Consider the following 23,041-nt stretch of genomic DNA (forward strand, 5'->3'; position numbering starts at 1 on the left):
TACTGTGTACTGTTGATACTGTGTACTGTATTATACTGTGTACTGCATTATACTGTGTACTGTTAATACTGTGTACTGCATTATACTGTGTACTGTTGATACTGTGTACTACAATATACTGTGTACTGTTGATACTGTGTACTGTATTATACTGTATACTGTTGATACTGTGTACTGTATTATACTGTGTACTGCATTATACCGTGTACTGTTCATACTATGTACTGTATGATAATGTATACTGTTGATACTGTATACTGTATTATACTGTGTACTGTTGATACTGTGTACTGTATTATAATGTGTACTGTATGATAATGTATACTGTTGATACTGTATACTGTATTATACTGTGTACTGTAGATACTGTGTACTGTAGTATACTGTGTGTACTGTTGATGCTGTGTACTGTGTGATAACTATGCCACTATGAGAACCAGAGGGCAAATTAATAATATACATTTAATTTGAATATGGTGCATTACATCCATCTTGATTAAATGTGTGTGTCCAGGATAGTTGTGGCTTGACTGGCTGTGTAAAGACAAGTTGGCAGAAATAGACAGTGGACACATAGTAACCATGTAATAACCACGTAGTAACCATGTAGTAACCATGTAATAACCACGTAGTAACCATGTAGTAACCATGTAGTAACCACGTAGTAACCATGTAGTAATGATGTAGTAACCACGTAGTAACCATGTAGTAATGATGTAGTAACCGTGTAGTGACCATGTAGTGACCATGTAGTAATCATGTAGTAACCATGTAGTAATCACGTAGTAGCCATGTAGTAACCATGTAGTAACCATGTAGTGACCATGTAGTAATCATGTAGTAACCATGTAGTAATCATGTAGTAACCATGTAGTAACCATGTAGTAATTATGTAGTAACCATGTAGTGACCATGTAGTAATCATGTAGTAATCATGTAGTAACCATGTAGTAATTATGTAGTAACCATGTAGTGACCATGTAGTAATCATGTAGTAACCATGTATCTCCTCAAAGAGCAACTTCCACCTCGGTCGGCCAATCAAAAGCTGGGAACTCAGAGGGTGGTTCCTCTCCTTAGAAATGTTCTACAACAGAAAAATTCTAATGAGCTTTACCACATATCTAGGATCATATTACCCTAGCCCCAAAATCTAGGATCATATTACCCTAGCCCCAAAATCTAGGATCATATTACCCTAGCCCCAAAATCTAGGATCATATTACCCTAGCCCCAAAATCTAGGATCATATTTAGCCCCAAAATCTAGGATCATATTACCCTAGCCCCAAAATCTAGGATCATATTACCCTAGCCCCAAAATCTAGGATCATATTACCCTAGCCCCAAAATCTAGGATCATATTTAGCCCCAAAATCTAGGCCTAGCCCCAAAATCTAGGATCATATTATAGCCCCAAAATCTAGGATCATATTACCCTAGCCCCAAAATCTAGGATCATATTACCCTAGCCCCAAAATCTAGGATCATATTACCCTAGCCCCAAAATCTAGGATCATATTACCCTAGCCCCAAAATCTAGGATCATATTACAAAATCTAGGATCATATTAGCCCCAAAATCTAGGATCATATTACCCTAGCCCCAAAATCTAGGATCATATTACCCTAGCCCCAAAATCTAGGATCATATTACCCTAGCCCCAAAATCTAGGATCATATTACCCTAGCCCCAAAATCTAGGATCATATTACCCTAGCCCCAAAATCTAGGATCATATTACCCTAGCCCCAAAATCTAGGATCATATTATAGCCCCAAAATCTAGGATCATATTACCCTAGCCCAAAATCTAAAATCTAGCCCCAAAATCTAGGATCATATTACCCTAGCCCCAAAATCTAGGATCATATTACCCTAGCCCCAAAATCTAGGATCATATTACCCTAGCCCCAAAATCTAGGATCATATTACCCTAGCCCCAAAATCTAGGATCATATTACCCTAGCCCCAAAATCTAGGATCATATTACCCTAGCCCCAAAATCTAGGATCATATTACCCTAGCCCCAAAATCTAGGATCATATTACCCTAGCCCCAAAATCTAGGATCATATTACCCCAGCCCCAAAATCTAGGATCATATTACCCTAGCCCCAAAATCTAGGATCAGATTACCCTAGCCCGAGATTTAGGATCAGATTACCCTAGCCCGAGATTTAGGATCAGATTACCCTAGCCCCAAAATCTAGGATCATATTACCCCAGCCCCAAAATCTAGGATCATATTACCCTAGCCCCAAAATCTAGGATCAGATTACCCTAGCCCGAGATTTAGGATCAGATTACCCTAGCCCGAGATTTAGGATCAGATTACCCTAGCCCGAGATTTAGGATCAGATGACCCTAGCCCGAGATTTAGGATCAGATTACCCTAGCCCCAAAATCTAGGATCAGATTACCCTGGCCCGAGATTTAGGAACAGATTACCCTAGCCTGAGATTTAGGATCAGATTACCCTAGCCCAAGATTTGGGATCAGATGACCCTAGCCCGAGATTTAGGATCAGATTACCCTAGCCCAAGATCTAGGATCAGATTACCCTAGCCTGAGATTTAGGATCAGATTACCCTAGCCTGAGATTTAGGATCAGATTACCCTAGCCTGAGATTTAGGATCAGATTACCCTAGCCTGAGATTTAGGATCAGATTACCCTAGCCCCAGATCTAGGATCAGATTACACCTAGCCTGAGATTTAGGATCAGATTAACCTAGCCTGAGATCTAGGATCAGATTACCCTAGCCTAAAATTTAGGATCAGATTACCCTAGCCCCAGATCTAGGATCAGATTACACCTAGCCTGAGATTTAGGATCAGATTACACCTAGCCTGAGATTTAGGATCAGATTAACCTAGCCTGAGATCTAGGATCAGATTACCCTAGCCCCAAACCAATAGGTTTTAGGTGGATAAAAACATATCTGACCCTGCATCAGCGGTTAGGGGAAACGTTTACCTACTCTATGAGTACAGGTCTGAGTCTTACAGGGAAAAGATTATCCACTCTACAACATGAACTGCTTTGCAGGACAAGTCCACTTCATGTCTGCCTCTGAACCAGGGGTGTAAAGTGCTTAAGTAAACATATTTTAAAGTATTACTTAAGTCGTTTTTGGGGGGTATCTGTACCCCACAAATTGTACTTTTACTTCACTACATTCCTAAAGAAAAGAATGTACTTTATACTCCATACATTTTCCCTGACACCCAAAAGTACTTGTTACATTTCGAATGCTTAGCAGGACAGGAAATGGTCCAATTCACACTTATCAAGAGGACATCCCTGCTCATCCCTACTGCCTCTGATCTGGAGGACTCACTAAACACAAGTGCTTTGTTTGTAAATTATGTCTGAGTGTTGAAGTGTGTCCCTAGCTATCCGTTAAAAATAATAATGCTGTCTGGTTTGCTTAGTATTTACTTCTACTTTTGATACTTAAGTAAATTTAAAACCAAATACTTTTAGACTTTAACTATATTCTCCTACATTAATTTAACATTTCCACAAACTTCAAAGTGTTTCCTTTCAAATGGTATCAATAATATGTATATCCTGGCTTCAGGTCCTGAGTTACAGGCAGTTAGATCTGGGTCAGATGTCATTTTTTGGGATTTTTTTCTTTAAAAGGTCCGATCCTTAAGAGGTTTTAACTCAAGTAGTATTTTACTGGGTGACTTTCACATTTACTTGAGTCCTTTTCCATTAAGGTATCTTTACTTTTACTACAGTACAATTGGGTACTTTTTCCACCACCACTCTGAACTGTGTATCATGAACAAGATCAAATAGAAGGTGTATGATTCCCATTCCACACTGTGTCTGATGGCTGGAGGCAGAGGGAAATGAAAAGCACTGCAGCAATAAAACACCTTCTGAAAGACTCTGTGAAAGCACTGCAGCAATAAAACACCTTCTGAAAGACTCTGTGAAAGCACTGCAGCAATAAAACACCTTCTGAAAGACTCTGTGAAAGCACTGCAGCAATAAAACACCTTCTGAAAGACTCTGTGAAAGCACTGCAGCAATACAACACCTTCTGAAAGACTCTGTGAAAGCACTGCAGCAATAAAACACCTTCTGAAAGACTCTGTGAAAGCACTGCAGTAATACAACACCTTCTGAAAGACTGTGAAAGCACTGCAGTAATAAAACGCCCTCTGAAAGACTCTCTGAAAGCACTGCTTTGTGTAGAAGGAAGGTTTCACAGCCAGAGGGGCTGAATAAAGAAGGTAGTGTGCACTGCACACACACACACACACACACACACACACACACACACACACACACACACACACACACACACACACACACACACACACACACACACACACACACACACACACACACACACACACACACACACACACACACACACAAATGATGCACACACACACAAATAATACACACACATATTATGCATGCACACACACACACAACCACACACACACACATACGCACACATACTAAAAGGCGCTGCAGGGTGAATCTGACGTCTGCATTGGCCGTGCAGCATTTACGGTGATACGGCCTCTGCAAAAGTCAGGGCATTCATACTTCTTGCGCTTTGGGGAGCAGGAATTTGTCAAGGATGTGAGTTTGTGTTTATACAGGACCTCCCGGCCTCACCTACCGTCAGCCAATCATGAGTTCGATTTGGCCTCTGCATGCCTCCGGAGGGTCCACAGTTGCATCACACCCTCCACACGAAGCCTCCGACCACATTTTCAGATCAAGTATGAATTGGCTTTAACACCCACAACACAACCCCAGTGGCATGTATTCATGGATGCCAAAGGAAGCCAGGCTCCCCCCCAGAAAAATAAGAAGAAATAAGAAAGATAAAAAATAATAATGTATCTTTCGTCTCTCTGTTTTCACAATTTTCCTTCAATTCGCAAGAGGCTGCATGTATCTCACCGGAGAAAGCATCCAAGCCAGCGAAACAGCGCCCCTCTGTGTCTCTATGTGTAGACCATCTATCTGATGCTGTCTGGTCAAAAAGAGTATGACATTGTTGTCGCCCGTAGCATTGAATAAAAGGGAAGCCAGCGAGCATTTGGCCTCCCTTGATAAAACATTTTTATAAAATAATAGCCAATCAGTGTTGAGCTGAACTGAGTGAGCTCACCTGTGATTGGTCCTGGCCTATCCAAAAAAACAAGTGTAAAGGGAAGTCAGCTTGGATTTGGCTTCACACCAATCATATCACATCAAAAGCCAGACGTCATTGACAGAAGGAACTTGAATTGTTGTTCTCCGGTGGCTAGCTAGCTAAAATGGTCCCTTTCCTAAATTAGCCACGGATTGTGCCCCTTGTCTGAGAGGATGGGTGTTCAATGTGCAGCTCCAGTAGATGTAGTAGGCTCATTTTAACTAGCTGGCTCCTCGTTGCCCATGAAAGGAAGCTAGGGTAGCGAGCAAGAATTTTAGCCAGGTAACCTAGGACAACAAAAACTAAAAGGGTGTACTGTCTGACAGAGTGATAGATCATTTCATCAACATGAAAGAGAGGAGGACAGCATTGGTGTTTCTCGACAAGTTGTGTGACTCAACATGTTTTCTCTACTTGCACGCACTCACACCATAGACATCTACATCATACTTAGCTTATGTCGATTGGACTAAATCGTTTTCTGGTATCTTTTAGTTGTTATTGAAAACTAAACATAGGTGATTTGATGATGTTGAAATGTTAAAGTTGAAGTTGCCTGGAATAGTGGAGGCAGCTCCTGTTTTCTTTGCGACTTGCAGTAACTCTCTGTGGTTCTAAATTCAATAGTTGTTTAGTGGTCTGATAATGTTGGAAACATTAACTTGTCAGTTACATTCAATATGCTTTGTGGACTTCACTGGACAGTGTCAGTTCACTTGCTCTTCTCTCATTTCAAAATGTATCCCTTTGTACAATCTTTTCAGCTCCACCAGAGAAAATGGAAAGAAAGAGAGAAAGAAACATAGTGGGAAAGATTGGAAAGATAATGTTCTCTGGTAGTTCTGTAGAAAGGAGAAGCAGAAAGAGTGACCGAACACATTCCACCTCCATACACACTGAATGTAACTGCTGAAACAAAAAATAATGATTATTTTTCCTAGTGAAGGTTTCCGTCCTTCACTATCTCTAAGCTCTTTATCTTTCTCTCTTCACCAATCTGTGGTGTACCCTGCCCTCTACTGGCTGGCTGGCTGGCTGGCTGGCTGAATGGATGGATGGATGGATGGATGGATGAGTGAGTGAGTGAGTGAGTGAGTGAGTGAGTGAGTGAGTGAGTGAGTGAGGGAGTGAGTGAGTGAGTGAGTGAGTGAGTGAGTGACAAACAGCTGTGTTTTTTAGTGTCCCACCTGAAATCCATCTGTCTGGCTGACGAAGAGCTGCAGGTTCAGATAAGCAGGTCTGTTTTCCTGCCACGGCTAGAGAGAGAGAGAGAGATAGATAGATAGATAGATAGATAGATAGATAGATAGATAGATAGATAGATAGATGGAATGAGAGAATGAGAGAGAGAGAGAGAGAGAGAGAGAGAGAGAGAGAGAGAGAGAGAGAGAGAGAGAGAGAGAGAGAGAGAGAGAGAGAGAGAGAGAGAGAGAGATAGATAGATAGATAGATAGATAGATAGATAGATAGATAGATAGATAGATAGATAGATAGATAGATAGATAGAATGAGAGAAAGAGTAGAGAGAAGAGAGAGAGAGAGAGAGAGAGAGAGAGAGAGAGAGAGAGAGAGAGAGAGAGAGAGAGAGAGAGAGAGAGAGAGAGAGAGAGAGAGAGAGAGAGAGAGAGAGAAAGGCAGCAGTGCCCACCTTTGCCCGAACTCTAAAGGACATCGCTCTCAAACGTATCCCCAACACTTCACACAGGAACAACAGATCAATAGACACCCCACCCAGACCAGCGAGACACCCTCCCAGACCTGCAGGACCCCCCCGGACCTACACATAGAGGACTCACGCCAAGAGGAATTACATCCAGACCACAGCACCCCCAGACACATCCACACCCCCACCTCAACCAATCAACACCCCCCACGTCAACCATGCCCATACCCCATTTAGGCCCCCTCAGATCAGACCTATGCCACTCCTGTCCACCCCACGCACCCCAAAGAGGGCCTCAACATGGAAGTCACACATACGCCCAGGCAGTGAGCGGGCAAACAGGCCCAACCCCCACTCTCACACTCGCCCAAGCCAATGGCATGTACCAGATGCTCAGCAGGCTCTGCTCACACTTACTGGCCTGAGGCCAAACCACGACCAACAACATTGGAAACTCTATGGAACAAAAAGCCTTCACTATATCATCCTGGAATATCCAAGGCCTGAGGTCATCTGCCTTTGGCCTAAAGAGCAGGAACCCGGACTTCACCAAAGAAAATCGGTAATACAGACATTGTCATCCTGCAAGAAACCTGGTATAGAGGAGACGGAACCACTGGTTTCCCTCTAGGTTACAGAGAGCTGGTTGTCCCATCCACCAAACTACCAGGTGTGAAACAGGGAAGGGACACAAGGGGTATGCTAATTTGGTATAGAGCAGACCTAACTCACTCCATTAAATTATTCAAAACAGGAACATTCTACATTTGGCTAGAAATTCAAAAGGAAATTATCCTAACAGAGAAAAATGTCCTCCTGTGTGCTACCTATATCCCCCCACTAGAATCCCCATACTTTAATGAAGACAGCTTCTCCATCCTGGAGGGGGAAATCAATCATTTCCAGGCCCAGGGACATGTACTAGTCTGTGGCGACCTAAATGCCAGAACCGGACAAGAACCTGACACCCTCAGCACACAGGGGGACAAACACCTGCCTGGAGGTGACAGCATTCCCTCCCACATATGCCCCCCTAGGCACAACTATGACAACATAACCAACAAAAACGGGTCACAATTCCTGCAGCTCTGTCGCATGCTGGGTATGTACATAGTCAATGGTAGGCTTCGAGGGGACTTCTATGGTAGGTACACCTATAGCTCTGTTACATCCTGGGTATGTACATAGTCAATGGTAGGCTTCGAGGGGACTTCTATGGTAGGTACACCTATAGCTCATCTCTTGGCAGTAGTACTGTAGACTACTTTATCACTGACCTCAACCCAGAGTCTCTCAGAGCGTTCACAGTCAGCTCACTGACACCCCTATCAGACCACAGCAAAATCACAGTCTACTTGAACAGAGCAATACTCAATCATGAGGCATCAAAGTCAAAGGAACTGAGTAACATTAAGAAATGTTATAGATGGAAGGAATGCAGTGTGGAAACCTACCAAAAAACAATTAGGCAACAACAAATTCAATCCCTTTTAGACAATTTCCTGGGTAAAACGTTCCACTGTAATAGTGAAGGTGTAAACTTGGCAGTAGAAAATATTAACAGTATATTTGACCTCTCAGCTTCCCTATCAAATCTAAAAATCTCAAATAGAAAACCGAAGAAAATTAACAATAATGACAAATGGTTTGATGAAGAATGCAAAAATCTAAGAAAGAAATTGAGAAACCTGTCCAACCAAAAACATAGAGACCCAGAAAACCTGAGTCTACGCCTTCACTATGGTGAATCACTAAAACAATACAGAAATACACTACGGAAAAAGAAGGAACAGCATGTCAGAAATCAGCTCAATGTAATTGAAGAATCCGTAGACTCTAACCACCTCTGGGAAAATTGGAAAACATAAAACAAACAACAACACAAATAATTATCTATCCAAAATGGAGATGTCTGGGTAAACCACTTCTCCAATCTTTTTGGCTCTATAACAAAGAATAAGAGCAAAAATATATACATGATCAAATACAGATCAGATTACATTGAATGAGTTACAGGACAAAATAAAAACCCTCCAACCCAAAAAGGCCTGTGGTGTTGATGGTATCCTCAATGAAACGATCAAATATACAGACAACAAATTCCAATTGGCTATACTAAAACTCTTTAACATCATCCTTAGCTCTGGCATCTTCCCCAATATTTGGAACCAAGGACTGATCACCCCAATCCACAAAAGTGGAGACAAATTTGACCCCAATAACTACCGTGGAATATGCGTCAACAGTAACCTTGGGAAAATCCTTTGCATTATCATTAACAGCAGACTCGTACATTTCCTCAATGAAAACAATGTACTGAGCAAATGTCAAATTGGCTTTTTACCAAATTACCGTACAACAGACCATGTATTCACCCTGCACACCCTAATTGACAACCAAACAAACCAAAACAAAGGCAAAGTCTTCTCATGCTTTGGTGATTTCAAAAAAGCCTTCGACTCAATTTGGCATGAGGGTCTGCTATACAAACTGATGGATAAGAGCATCTGCTAAATGACTTAAATGTAAATGTAAATGAAAGTGGTGTTGGGGGTAAAACATACGACATTATAAAATCCAGGTACACAAACAACAAGTGTGCGGTTAAAATTGGCAAAAAACACACATTTCTTCACACAGGGTCGTGGGGTGAGACAGGGATGCAGCTTAAGCCCCACCCTCTTCAACATATATATCAACGAATTGGCATGGGCACTAGAAAAGTCTGCAGCACCCGGCCTCACCCTACTAGAATCCGAAGTCAAATGTCTGCTATTTGCTGATGATCTGGTGCTTCTGTCACCAACCAAGGAGGGCCTACAGCAGCACCTAGATCTTATGCACAGATTCTGTCAGACCTGGGCCCTGACAGTAAATCTCAGTAAGACCAAAATACTGGTGTTCCAAAAAAGGTCTAGTCACCAGGACCACAAATACAAATTCCATCTAGACACCGTTGCCCAAGAGCACACTAAACATCAGCGCCACAGGTAACTTCCACAAAGCTGTGAACGATCTGAGAGACAAGGCAAGAAGGTCATTCTATGCCATCAAAAGGAACATAAATTTCAACATACCAATTCGGATCTGGCTAAAAATACTTGAATCAGTCATAGAGCCCATTGCCCTTTATGGTTGTGAGGTCTGGGGTCCGCTCACCAACCAAGACTTCACAAAATGGGACAAACACCAAATTGAGACTCTGCACGTAGAATTCTGTAAAAATATCCTCCGTGTACAAAGTAGAACACCAAATAATGCATGCAGAGCAGAATTAGGCCGATACCCACTAATTATCACAATCCAGAAAAGAGCCGTTAAATTCTATAACCACTGCAAAGGAAGCGATTCCCAAACCTTCCACAACAAAGCCATCACCTACAGAGAGATGAACCTGGAGAAGAGTCCCCTAAGCAAGCTGGTCCTGGGGCTCTGTTCACAAACACAAACACACCCTACAGAGCCCCAGGACAGCAGCACAATTAGACCCAACCAAATCATGAGAAAACAAAAAGATAATTACTTGACACATTGGAAAGAATTAACAAAAAAAACAGAGCAAACTAGAATGCTATTTGGCCCTAAACAGAGAGTACACAGCGGCAGAATACCTGACCACTGTGACTGACCCAAAATTAAGGAAAGCTTTGACTATGTACAGACTCAGTGAGCATAGCCTTGCTATTGAGAAAGGCTGCCGTAGGCAGACATGGCTCTCAAGAGAAGACAGGCTATGTGCTCACTGCCCACAAAATCAGGTGGAAACTGAGCTGCACTTCCTAACCTCCTGCCCAATGTATGACCATATTAGAGAGACATATTTTCCTCAGATTACACAGATCCACAAAGAATTCGAAAACAAATTCAATTTTGATAAACTCCCAACTCTACTGGGTGAAATTCCACAGTGTGCCATCACAGCAGCAAGATTTGTGACCTGTTGCCACGAGAAAAGGGCAACCAGTGAAGAACACACACCATTGTAAATACAACCCATATTTATGCTTATTTATTTTATCCTGTGTCCTTTAACCATTTGTACATTATTAAAACACTGTATATATAATATGACATTTGTAATGTCTTTATTGTTTTGAAACTTCTGTATGTGTAATGTTTACTGTTAATTTTTATTGTTTATTTCACTTTATATATTCACTTTATATATTATCTACCTCACTTGCTTGGCAATGTTAACACATGTTTCCCATGCCAGTAAAGCCCTTGAGTTGAATTGAATTGAATTGATAGATAGATAGATAGATAGATAGATAGATAGATAGATAGATAGATAGATAGATAGATAGATAGATAGATAGATAGATAGATAGATAGATAGATAGATAGATAGATAGATAGATAGATAGAGAGGGGGAGGGGTTTATACGAACAGACCTGATAGGCAGATACAGTGGGGTCTGAGATGATTGACACCCTTGATAAAGATGGGCAATAATGACTGTACAAAATAAATATTTGAAATACTGAGCTATATTGTATGCTAAATTATATTGTTTTATACTAATACAATTGCTCAGAGATGTACTTTTAGAAAGTGATACTTATTTCTCAAAAAGGCAGGGGTCAAAAGTATTGACACCCCTAAAGATTCTAATAAATAAAGTAGTCAAAGGTTTAGTATTTGGTCCCATATTCCTAGCACACAATGACTATGCCATTTGCCATTTAGCCATTTAGCAGACGCTTTTATCCAAAGCGACTTACAGTCATGTGTGCATACATTCTACGTATGCACACATAACTCTACAAACATTCTACGTATGCACGCTTGTGACTCTACAAACTTGTTGGATGAATTTACAGTTCCTTTGGTTCAGATTATTTTGTGCCCAAAATAAATAATGGGAAATAATGACTTTGGAGTCACTTTATTGTACATAAACTTTGACCCTCTGTAAGTTCTCACTCATCATTATTAATGATTCATTCAGGATTTTCCGTAGTCATAGTAACATCCACATTAATGTAGAAGTGTTTAGAAACATTATATTCTTATTGATAATAAAAGGGACTCCAAAATGATACATGATTTACCATTCATTTCTATTGGGCACAACATTATCTGAAACAAGCCCAAAACAAAATGCAAATGCATCCACCAAGTTGTAGAGTCACAAGCTTGATGTCTTCATTGCGTGCTGGGAAATATGGGACTACTTTACTTTACTGATTTTATTGTCCCTGTGGGGGACATTTTGTTTTGGGATCACGTTTACAATGGTATTCAAGAAAATGTACAATGCTGTAGACATTAAATTCACAAAATGTAAAGATACTAAAGTATTTTATAAGAATCTTTAGGGAGGTCAATTTTTATGCCTACTTTTTCGGAGAAAAAAAAACAATACTTTCTCTGAGCAATTGTATTAATATAAAATATTATAATTTCCTTTTTTTTTGCATACAATATAGCTCAATAACACTTTATTAACCCTAGCTCCAACCCTAACCTTAATCCTTATACTAACCAATACTCTGGACAAGATGGCGCTGGAGAACAAGGCTGACGTTTTATGTTTTACGTCCTAACCAATTGTGTTTTTTTGTTTGTAACTTATTTTTTTACTTATTTTGTACATAATGTTGCTGCTACCGTCTCTTAGGATCGAAAATAACTTCTGGGCATCAGAACTGATCGAATAAACCCACACTTCCTTCCATTCTGCTAGCAAACGTGCAATCTTTGGAAAATAAAATCGATGACCTATGCGGAAGATTAAACTACCAACAGGACATTCAAAACTGTAACATCTTATGCTTCACGGAGTCGTGGCTGAACGACGACATTATCAACATACAGCTGGCTGGTTATATGCTGTACCAGCTGGATAGAACAGTGGTGTCTGGTAAGACAAGGGATGGTGGGCTATGTATTTTGTAAATAACAGCTGGTGCACGATATCTCAGGACGTCTCAAGGTTTTGCTTGAGTATCTCATGATAAGCTGTAGACCATACTATCTAGAGAGTTTTCATCTTTATATTTCTCAGCTTACATACCACCACAGACTGATGCTGGCACTAAGACAGTATTGAATTATCTGTATTCCGCCATAAGCAAACGGGAAAACGCTCACCCAGAGGCGGCGCAACTAGTAGCCGGGGACTTTAATGCAGAGAAACATAAATCCGTCTTACAAAATGTATATCAGCATGTTAAATGTGCAACCAGAGGGGAAAAAAACTCTGGACCACCTTTACTCCACACACAGAGAGATGCATACAAAGCTCTCCCTCGCCCTCCATTTCACAAATCTGACCATAATTCTATCTTCCTGATTCCTGCTTACAAACAAAAATGTAATCAGGAAGCACCAGTGACTCGGTCAATAAAAAAGTGGTCAGATGAAGCAGATGCTAAAATACAGCACTGTTTTGCTAGCAGGGACTGGAATATGTTCCGGGATTCCTGCCGAGTGACACGAGCCTACCAGATGAGCTAAACTACTTCTATGCTCGCTTCGAGGCAAATAGCTATGAAACTTGCATGAGAGCACCTGCTGTTCCGGAAGACTGTGTGATCACGCTCTCCGCAGCCGATGTGAGTAAGACCTTTAAACAGGTCAACATTCACAAGGCCGCAGGACCAGACCGATTACTAGGACGTGTACTGTGACCAACTGGCAAGTGTCTTCACTGAGATTTTCAACCTCTCCTTGTCCGAGTCTGTAATACCAACATGTTTTAAGCAGACCAACATAGTCCCTGTGCCCAAGAACTCTAAGGTAACCTGCCTTAATGACTACCGACCAGTAGCGCACACGTCGGTAGCCATGAAATGCTTTGAAAGGCTGGTCATGGCTCACATCAACATCATCATCCCAGAAACCCTAGACCCACTCCAATTTGCATACCGCCCTAACAGATCCACAGATGATGCAATCTCTATTGCACTCCACACTGCCCTTTCCCACCTGGACAAAAGGAACACCTATGTGAGAATGCTATTCATTGACTTCAGCTCAGAGTTCAACCCCATAGTGCCCTCAAAGCTCATCAATAAGCTAAGAACCCTGGGACTAAACACCTCCCTCTGCAACTGGATCCTGGACTTCCTGACGGGCCTCCCCCAGGTGGTAAGGGTAGGTAACAACACATCCGCCACGCTGATCATCAACACAGTTGCCCCTCAGGGGTGCGTGCTCAGTCCCCTCCTGAAACAAATGTGTGTTGATTTGGCACTCAAGCATCAATACATTACCCATCCCCCAACACTGTCAGCCAAGAGTCAAGACTACATTACCCATCCCCCAACACTGTCAGCCAAGAGTCAAGACTACATTACCCATCCCCCAACACTGTCAACCAAGAGTCAAGACTACATTACCCATCCCCCAACACTGTCAGCCAAGAGTCAAGACTACATTACCCATCCCCCAACACTGTCAACCAAGAGTCAAGACTACATTACCCATCCCCCAACACTGTCAGCCAAGAGTCAAGACTACATTACCCATCCCCCAACACTGTCAGCCAAGAGTCAAGACTAAACCAATTCACCTTGGTGGTGTGCAGACTGGTTTTATATTATTCTTAACCATTTCAAAACAAACCAGGAAAAAAATGCAACAATAAGCCTGTGAAACTACGAATACATACACAGTTTTATGAATGATTTGTGGTTTATTTGGTAGCATTTCATAGTGTGACTGATTTTGCTAAATGCATTAGTACTGTACAAAGTTAAAGGTGAGCCATTTGATAGACTCCCCCTTCCTCGGGCTTCCAGTGGGGAGACCTGAGGTCAAACTACCCCCACCCCCCTCCCCATCTCATACTTCTGAGTGGGAGACCTTCCCAGGCAGTGGCCTGCCTAGCTCACCAACTAGAATCAGGGCTCCCACTCCGACAAGGTTAATTGACCCAGAGTCCCACACGGTGACATGATATCATTGACGTGATGTGCAAATGAGAGATAGAAAACCGATCGCGCAAATGTCTCCATTCCCTCATTTTTCTGTGTGGGCGCCCCGTGCCGCCTCCGGCATTATGCCACCCTGGGTGCCTCCCCATGTCGCCAATATCTAAATCTGCCACTGCTCAAAGGGTTCTACAGCTGCACCATCGAGAGCAACCTGACTGGTTGCATCACTGCCTGGTATGGCAACTGCTCGGCCTCAGACCGCAAGGCACTACAGAGGGTAGAGTGTACAGCCCAGTACATCGCTGGGGCCAAGCTTCCTGCCATCCAGGACCTCTATACCAGGTATTGTCAGAGGAAGACCCAAAAAATAGTCAAGACTCCAGCCACCCTAGTCCTATACTGCTCTCTCTCTGCTACTGCACGGCAAGCGGTACCAGAGCGCCAAGTCTAGATACAAGAGTCTTTTAAACAGCTTCTACCCCCAAGCCATAAGACTCCTGAATATTTAATAAAATGGCAACCCAGACTATTTGCAATCCCCCCTCTTTTACACCACTGCTACTCTGTTGTTATCATATATGCATAGACACTTTAATAATTCTACCTACATGTACATATTACCTCAACTAACCGGTGCCCCCACACATTGACTCTGTACCAGTACCCCCCTGTATATAGTCTCACTATTGTTATTTTACTGCTGCTCTTTAATTACTTGTTACTTTTATTTCGTATACTTACTCATATTCTATATTTAACTGCATTGTTGGTTAGGGGCTCGTAAGTAAGCATTTCACAGAAAGGTCTACACCTGTTGTATTCGGCGCATGTGACAGATGAAATTTATTTTGAACCCTAAACTTAACCCTAACCTTAATCCTTAGAAACTCAGCAAAACAATAAACGTCCTCTCACTGTCAACTGCGTTCATTTTCAGCAAACTTAACATGTGTCTATGTGTCTATTTCTATGAACAAAACAAGATTCAACAACTGAGACATAAACTGAACAAGTTCCACAGACATGTGACTAATGTAACGGATGTGTCACCCTCGGATCCAACAATTCCCAGACAGCTTCTCCAGGCGCACCGTTATGTCAATTCCATTAAGCACCGTCAGCAAGACTAAGCGAGAAAATCACTGCAGCAAGACACAGCGTCTCATGTGAGCAGCTGGTGGGTCATATGACCGAGGGGAAAGTTCCTTCTGATTGTACAGAAGCGCAGAGGACATTACACAAACCCGTCTCCCAGGTGCATCGAAGTACGGGGAAATATAGTCTACATTTTTCTAGTTGTGCTTATACGTAACGTAGACTCAAATATCTGTAAACAGGAGCGTGGTGACGCGATGAAGGTGAGCGGTGTGTTGTTGTGCGTGTTCCTGCTCTGGGTGGAGGGCTCCCAGGCTGATACTCCGGCCAACTGCACATATGAAGACCTGTTGGGCTCCTGGGTGTTCCAAGTATCGAAGGGGGGACAAGACAAAGGCATCAACTGCTCCATGATGGGTAAGAGCTGGAAATACGGATCGACCTCACGCTTTAAGCAATCAAGGAGGCTATGTAACAAACTTTTAATTGGTTCAAGTGTTAACTTGACCCGGTAGTCTATTGCCTTAGTTTGTAAGCTATTGATTTAGCTTTTGTATCGAGCATTGTGTCATTATTACAACTTTCACCTCTGCCCAATGTTACAATGTCTACCCCGTCTTACTTTGCAATACAGAAGAAGCCCAAAGTTTAATTGAGTAGTAATTACCAAAATGTCTCTGTTTTTAAAAAGACACCATTGATAAGTCGATAACGGTGCGCCTGGAGAAGCTGTCTGTGGCGGTGGACGACCTGGGGAACACGGGATTCTTCACCCTCATCTACAATCAGGGCTTTGAGGTTGTCCTCAACGACTACAAGTGGTTTGGCTTCTTCAAGGCAGGTTTAAGCTCTCACTTGTTTCATTCAGGGTTCCACTTTAGTCTATAACAGTAGCATACTACGATCTCTGTCAAGAGGTCTGGAACACTTTTTGTGGATAAGGAATTACATTGTCATTTAATCTCCAGCCTGTAGGCTACAGAAAAGACCACATCCTTGTTCCACCATATTCTATCTGCTACAGGATTGTTGATGGGATGTTGACGTGCTGCACAGATGTTTCTATAGCAGCTCCCTAGAGAGGTGTGCTGGGAATGGACAATACATATTTCACATCCTTGTCTTTGACAGTGGACACTGATTATCAAAGGGTGGCATCAGCTCCCACCTAAAGCCCATAAGCCACTGGTTGAGAGGAACTGTCATTGCCGTGATGGAAGTCCTCCTACCTTGTAGCCTTGTACGTCACCTTTCCTGTTATTACAGGGTTGGTGGTTCAATCACTAATCTGACTTTTACATCTCAGTTGCTACATTGATATATTCAGGCTTGTGTTTCAAAGATACTTTCAGTGTTGTGTTGATACTTTTTCATTCGGGGTTGTATTTCGTTTGGCTTTGTCACGTGACTTCCTTGTGACTATCAGGGGAAATGTTCAGTGTTGTCCCTCCTACATGGTTTAGCAGACGGCTGCTCGTCCCTTGTACTTCCTTATTGAAACCGTCTGGACTTGTTTCAGCACAGTGACACACCACATGCTTCACTGGAAAAGCCCAGTGTTAGTTACTCATGGCTGCTGTTCATAATGCCACACTGTCTGCTTACTCTCTCATATTGAAAGCGGTTATCAGGGTAACTGCCACATCCACTTGCATAAAACATCACTGACTTGTAGCTCTTGTGTTTTTTAAATCTTTAACTCGGGCCATAAAGATTCAATATGTGATCGTCCTCTTTCTACACAACACACAGGGACGCCTCGTACAGACTGATTTTTCTCCTCTCTGTTCCAGTACTCTGAGCAGGGCTCTGAGGTGACCAGCTACTGTGACCAGACTCTGCCAGGCTGGGTCCATGATTCTCTGGGAAACAACTGGGCCTGCTTCACTGCCAAGAGGGTTGTCCCAACACCCCCTCGCTCCGTAGACACACACCGCTACCATCCCAATGACCTGTGAGTAGCCTCAGGGTTTAATAGCAGGCTTGACACTCTGTGCCCAGTAATAATGCTCTCCAATAATCACCTATGTTTTCCCATTAAAGTCCTATAATTGGCTAGAAGGCTATTTTCATCCATGGTCCCATTTTAGTGTGAGCATTGCTCATATTGAAAAACAAGCAGGCTGCTTAGTTTAGACTCTGTTACGTTGGCTGTCAGTCACTGCTTGTGTGTTGTGTGATTTCATGTGTTCTGGTCTGAGCAGTGCTCTCTCCCTCTGGCTGTTCTAGTGCTCCTGCATTTGTTCATTCTGTTTTCCTTCCTTCAGGCTGTGTAGGTCTGTTTACTCCTTTCCTGTGGGGAATATGTCAATCAAGTCATTCAAATGTATATTTATAAAGCCTGATTTTTACATCAGCCGATGTCACAAAGTGCTATACAGAAACCCAGCCTAAAACCCCAAACAGCAAGCAAAGCAGAGGTAGAATCAGTCTTTACGTTGGTGTAGGCCTGTTTGCTCCTCCCCCAGGTTGGTGTAGGTCTGTTTGCTCCTCCCCCAGGTTGGTGTAGGTCTGTTTGCTCCTCCCCCAGGTTGGTGTAGGTCTGCTTGCTCCTCCCCCAGGTTGGTGTAGGTCTGTTTGCTCCTCCCCCAGGTTTGTGTAGGTCTGTTTACTCCTCCCTCCCCTCCCCCAGGTTCCTCCAGAGGTCCTACAAACACAACCTGAACTTCATTGACTCCATCAACGTGGCCCAGAGCTCCTGGAAAGCCATGGCCTACAGCGAACATGAGACCTACACTCTGCAGCAGCTAATGCACAGAGCTGGGGGAGCAGCTTCACACATCCCCAGGTACAGTCACTCACTTGTGACTCTATGTATTGAAACAGGAATTCAATTATTATGAAACTCATTTTGGCAAACTTCACACAAGGAAGAAGCAGGATGAGTCTGTCAGCTGTGAGATTTGTTACTTCTGAAAGAAAAGGGGGACAATCAGGGACTTAACTTTAGTTTAAGTGTGGGGGGGCATCATATATTTTATCCTGTCAAACACTCCACACAGCCTACCTGACTGCTCTATGGCGTCCGCATGGTCCTAATGCACACCTTCGCCTCACTTTGCATCACATTCCAACGATAAAACTGGGGGTGACAAAAGCAATTTCATAATGTGGGAGGGACAGGTCCACAGTGACAGTTGTGCCCCTGGAGAGAATAGTCATGGCAGATGAGTCCGAGGCTTGAGGGTTCTGTTTTAGGATAATGGGACACGGTCTCTGGCCCCAACTCGTCTAGACTGCTCTGGTATGACTGATAGTAAGAGGCACTCTGTACAAGGTCTTACAAATGCCTGAGGTTTCTTTCTCTCTCAACCCCCAGCTGAGTTGTATTTCTCTCCACTCGTTCACTCCCCCCTCATGGGTTTTAAAGGAATGGTTTGGTGTCAGAAAATATGTTGAACTAAGTACAGTCATTACGGTGACACCAATCCATAATGTGGGGGGGGGACTAGTGATCACCTCAGGAGACCGTGGGGTAGAGATCACCTTGGTGGTGGTCAGTAGGTATGAAACAGGACTCTAAAACTGAGGTAGTACCTAAAGGTGTTCAATAGGAACTCATTTTGGATTCATTGCAAAACATGTCCATGGTGTACCCTTACTGTATGAGTCTATGCTCCTCCCCAGACGTGTTGGCCCCGCCCCTGTGACATCAACGCTAGCCAAGATGGCGGCCGGCCTCCCTGAGCGCTGGGACTGGAGAGATGTCAACGGAGTCAACTACCTCAGTCCTGTCCGCAACCAGGGTAACGCACGCTGGGTCAAATACCTACACTTGTCTATCGTGACTCTTGGCAAAATGTCTCTTCTCACAACCCATGTGTTTAATGTTCAGCCTTTCTGCTGTGTCTGAGGCCTTGGGAATGTCCTCTACAGGGCATGCCGTACCACTGCCTGTCCTAGTTGGAGAACTGCTAAATCAATGTTCTTGTCTCAACCCCACAGATAACATGCTCATGTGTAGTGATTGCGTCACCCTCCATGTGAAACCTCTGACCACATTTTCATCTCCAGCATAAATGGGCTTTTAGGATTAATTCCCACAGATCTCTAGTTGCAGGTTAAAGATGATCCACGGACTGCTTGACCAGGTGTCTGGTTCTTAGTGGTGGCTGATATTACAGTGAGGTTTTTGATTGGTTGTGACAGTGCAGGGTTTGATTGGTACTCTGTGGGCTCCAGCTTCGTGTGGTAGCTGCTATTCCTTTGCCTTAATGGGAATGTTGGAGGCTCGTGTCCGGCTCCAAACCAACAACAGCGAGACTCCCATCTTCAGCCCACAGCAGGTCGTGTCCTGCTCCCAGTACTCCCAAGGTAATGAGCGAACACACTCTGCATAACGGTGTTTGTGTATTTCTCCCATATCTAAGCCCTCTTACTTCTCCCTCTCCTCCCTCTCAGGTTGTGACGGTGGCTTCCCCTACCTCATTGGGAAGTACGTCCAGGACTTTGGGATCGTGGAAGAGTCGTGTTATCCGTACGCTGGGACAGATTCCCCGTGTGACGTTCCCGATGGCTGTCTCCGCCACTACACTTCGGACTACAGCTACGTCGGAGGGTTCTACGGCGGCTGCAGCGAGTCTGCCATGATGCTGGAACTGGTCAAGAACGGACCCATGGGGGTGGCCTTTGAGGTGGGACACACACACACACACACGTTGGTTTGAGCATTGCCTAGCTCTATATGAATAATGGCCATTATTCGTTTTTCTAAGTCAAAATGGCCAGGTGTCTTCCTCACACTGTTCTCGTCCAGGTGTATCCTGACTTCATGCACTACAAGGAGGGTATCTACCACCACACAGGCCTCCATGACCCCTACAACCCGTTTGAGCTGACCAACCACGCGGTGCTGCTTGTGGGCTACGGCCAATGTCCCGTCACGGGTCAGAAGTTCTGGGTGGTGAAGAACAGCTGGGGGACAAAGTGGGGCGAGGAGGGCTTCTTCAGGGTCAGACGGGGGTCTGACGAGTGTGCCATTGAGAGCATCGCTGTGGCAGCCAAGCCCATCCCTAAACTGTAGAGGGTCTACAGGGGTAGGAGGGAAAGGGTTCATCTTTAGTTTTCCCAACTGGAACCTAGCCTGAAGTCTGCAATGGCATATAAGGGTAATATTTTGTGGTTGTGAAGTTTGAAATGGCTGGGACGTTGTCAGAGTGTAACTGTAAAAGTGTTCCCCAGGCTCGCTAGACAGTCTGATCCTTGCCAGTCAGATGCATTTTTGTGAATGATGCCAAAAGGGAACCTGCTATAATTCCCTGTAACTGGGATTTGTAGTTTTATTAGTAGTTAGTCTGGTGATTGATAGGAGGGCAGAGAACCTCTGCTCTTTATCTGTAATCTCAGGGGAGACTGTCCTGTGATCTTAAATATATTCCTTGTTGCTAGTCATCTCTGTACTGTCCTCTCCTATCTCTGCTGATGCTGTAAATTGGAGTCTCCTGGGAATGTTGAAAGGGACTGGCTCATGATGTTGGAAGGGATGCAGTATGATTCAATGTTGGTGCCTGTTTTTATCACTTCAGAAGTGGTTGCCTTTCAATAGAAATGTCAGTTTTCCAATAAGATCACATCATGCATGTTCAGATTGTCTGCTTATTTGAAAGAAAATAAAGAGTCTTTTTAGAAATATTTTCAGTGGTGCTGACTTTTACTTTTCTATACTGACTGCTTAAGATTGATCAATGTGTGTGCGCATAACTTCTAAACTCAGCAAAAAAAGAAATATCCTCTCACTGTCAACTGCATTTATTTTGAACAACTTAACATGTGCAAATATTTGTATGAACATAAGATTCAACAACCTGAGACATGAACTGAACAAGTTCCAGGACTTCAGATACTGTACATAGGATACCCTGCTAATGGTGTGTGTTCTTATAAAGATGGATGTTTCTGTGATAAAGGGGGACTATAACATTCTCTCCTCCAGAATACACTTACAGGTACACACATGCATTTCTTCACACTTTTTCCCCCACCTTTATTTAACCAGGTAGGCTAGTTGAGAACACCTTTATTTAACCAGGTAGGCTAGTTGAGAACACCTTTATTTAACCAGGTAGGCTAGTTGAGAACACCTTTATTTAACCAGGTAGGCTAGTTGAGAACACCTTTATTTAACCAGGTAGGCTAGTTGAGAACACCTTTATTTAACCAGGTAGGCTAGTTGAGAACACCTTTATTTAACCAGGTAGGCTAGTTGAGAACACCTTTATTTAACCAGGTAGGCTAGTTGAGAACACCTTTATTTAACCAGGCTAGGAACACCTAGTTGAGAACACCTTTATTTAACCAGGTAGGCTAGTTGAGAACACCTTTATTTAACCAGGTAGGCTAGTTGAGAACACCTTTATTTAACCAGGTAGGCTAGTTGAGAACACCTTTATTTAACCAGGTAGGCTAGTTGAGAACACCTTTATTTAACCAGGTAGGCTAGTTGAGAACACCTTTATTTAACCAGGTAGGCTAGTTGAGAACACCTTTATTTAACCAGGTAGGCTAGTTGAGAACAAGTTCTCATTTGCAACTGCGACCTGGCCAAGATAAAGCATAGCAGTGTGAGCAGACGAGTTACACATGGAGTAAACAATTAACAAGTCAATAACACAATAGGAAGGGAAAAAAAGTGGAGTCTATATACATTGTGTGCAAAAGGCATGAGGTAGGCGAATAATTACAATTTCGCAGATTAACACTGGAGTGATAAATGATGAGATGGTCATGTACAGGTAGAGATATTGGTGTGCAAAAGAGCAGAAAAGTAAATAAATAAAAACAGTATGGGGATGAGGTAGGTAAAAATTGGGTGGGCTATTTGCCGATAGACTATGTACAGCTGCAGCAATCGGTGAGCTGCTCAGATAACTGATGTTTGAAGTTGGTGAGGGAGATAAAAGTCTCCAACTTCAGCGATTTTTGCAATTCGTGCCAGTCACAGGCAGCAGAGAACTGGAACGAAAGGCGGCCAAATTAGGTGTTGGCTTTAGGGATGATCAGTGAGATACACCTGCTGGAGCGCGTGCTACGGATGGGTGTTGCCATCGTGACCAGTGAACTGAGATAAGGCGGAGCTTTACCTAGCATGGACTTGTAGATGACCTGGAGCCAGTGGGTCTGGCGACGAATATGTAGCGAGGGCCAGCCGACTAGAGCGTACAAGTCGCAGTGGTGGGTGGTATAAGGTGCTTTAGTGACAAAACGGATGGCACAGTGATAAACTGCATC

The 23,041-nt window shown here is 43.2% G+C and overlaps 1 protein-coding gene across 1 annotated transcript; it reads left to right on the forward strand.

Moving 5' to 3' along the window:
• Nucleotides 1–15,895: 15,895 nt before the first annotated feature.
• On the forward strand, nucleotides 15,896–21,445 carry LOC124006275 (dipeptidyl peptidase 1-like). The gene is made up of 8 exons (XM_046316193.1): nucleotides 15,896–16,231; nucleotides 16,506–16,651; nucleotides 17,608–17,768; nucleotides 18,447–18,602; nucleotides 19,442–19,560; nucleotides 19,997–20,128; nucleotides 20,216–20,448; nucleotides 20,571–21,445. Exons 1-8 carry the CDS (start codon nucleotides 16,072–16,074, stop codon nucleotides 20,835–20,837), a joined length of 1,374 nt encoding a protein of 457 aa, XP_046172149.1. The 5' UTR covers nucleotides 15,896–16,071; the 3' UTR covers nucleotides 20,838–21,445.
• Nucleotides 21,446–23,041: the final 1,596 nt, after the last annotated feature.

Source organism: Oncorhynchus gorbuscha, linkage group LG19, assembly GCF_021184085.1.
Source record: "Oncorhynchus gorbuscha isolate QuinsamMale2020 ecotype Even-year linkage group LG19, OgorEven_v1.0, whole genome shotgun sequence".
Taxonomy (NCBI): domain Eukaryota; kingdom Metazoa; phylum Chordata; class Actinopteri; order Salmoniformes; family Salmonidae; genus Oncorhynchus; species Oncorhynchus gorbuscha.

Bases quoted from the DNA above. Each gene is read 5' to 3' on its own strand.
- LOC124006275 (XM_046316193.1), top strand. From the start codon at position 16,072: ATGAAGGTGAGCGGTGTGTTGTTGTGCGTGTTCCTGCTCTGGGTGGAG. The intron at 16,652-17,607 runs GCAGGTTTAAGC...TCTCTGTTCCAG, and splicing joins AGTGGTTTGGCTTCTTCAAG to TACTCTGAGCAGGGCTCTGA. The intron at 17,769-18,446 runs GTGAGTAGCCTC...CCCCTCCCCCAG, and splicing joins CGCTACCATCCCAATGACCT to GTTCCTCCAGAGGTCCTACA.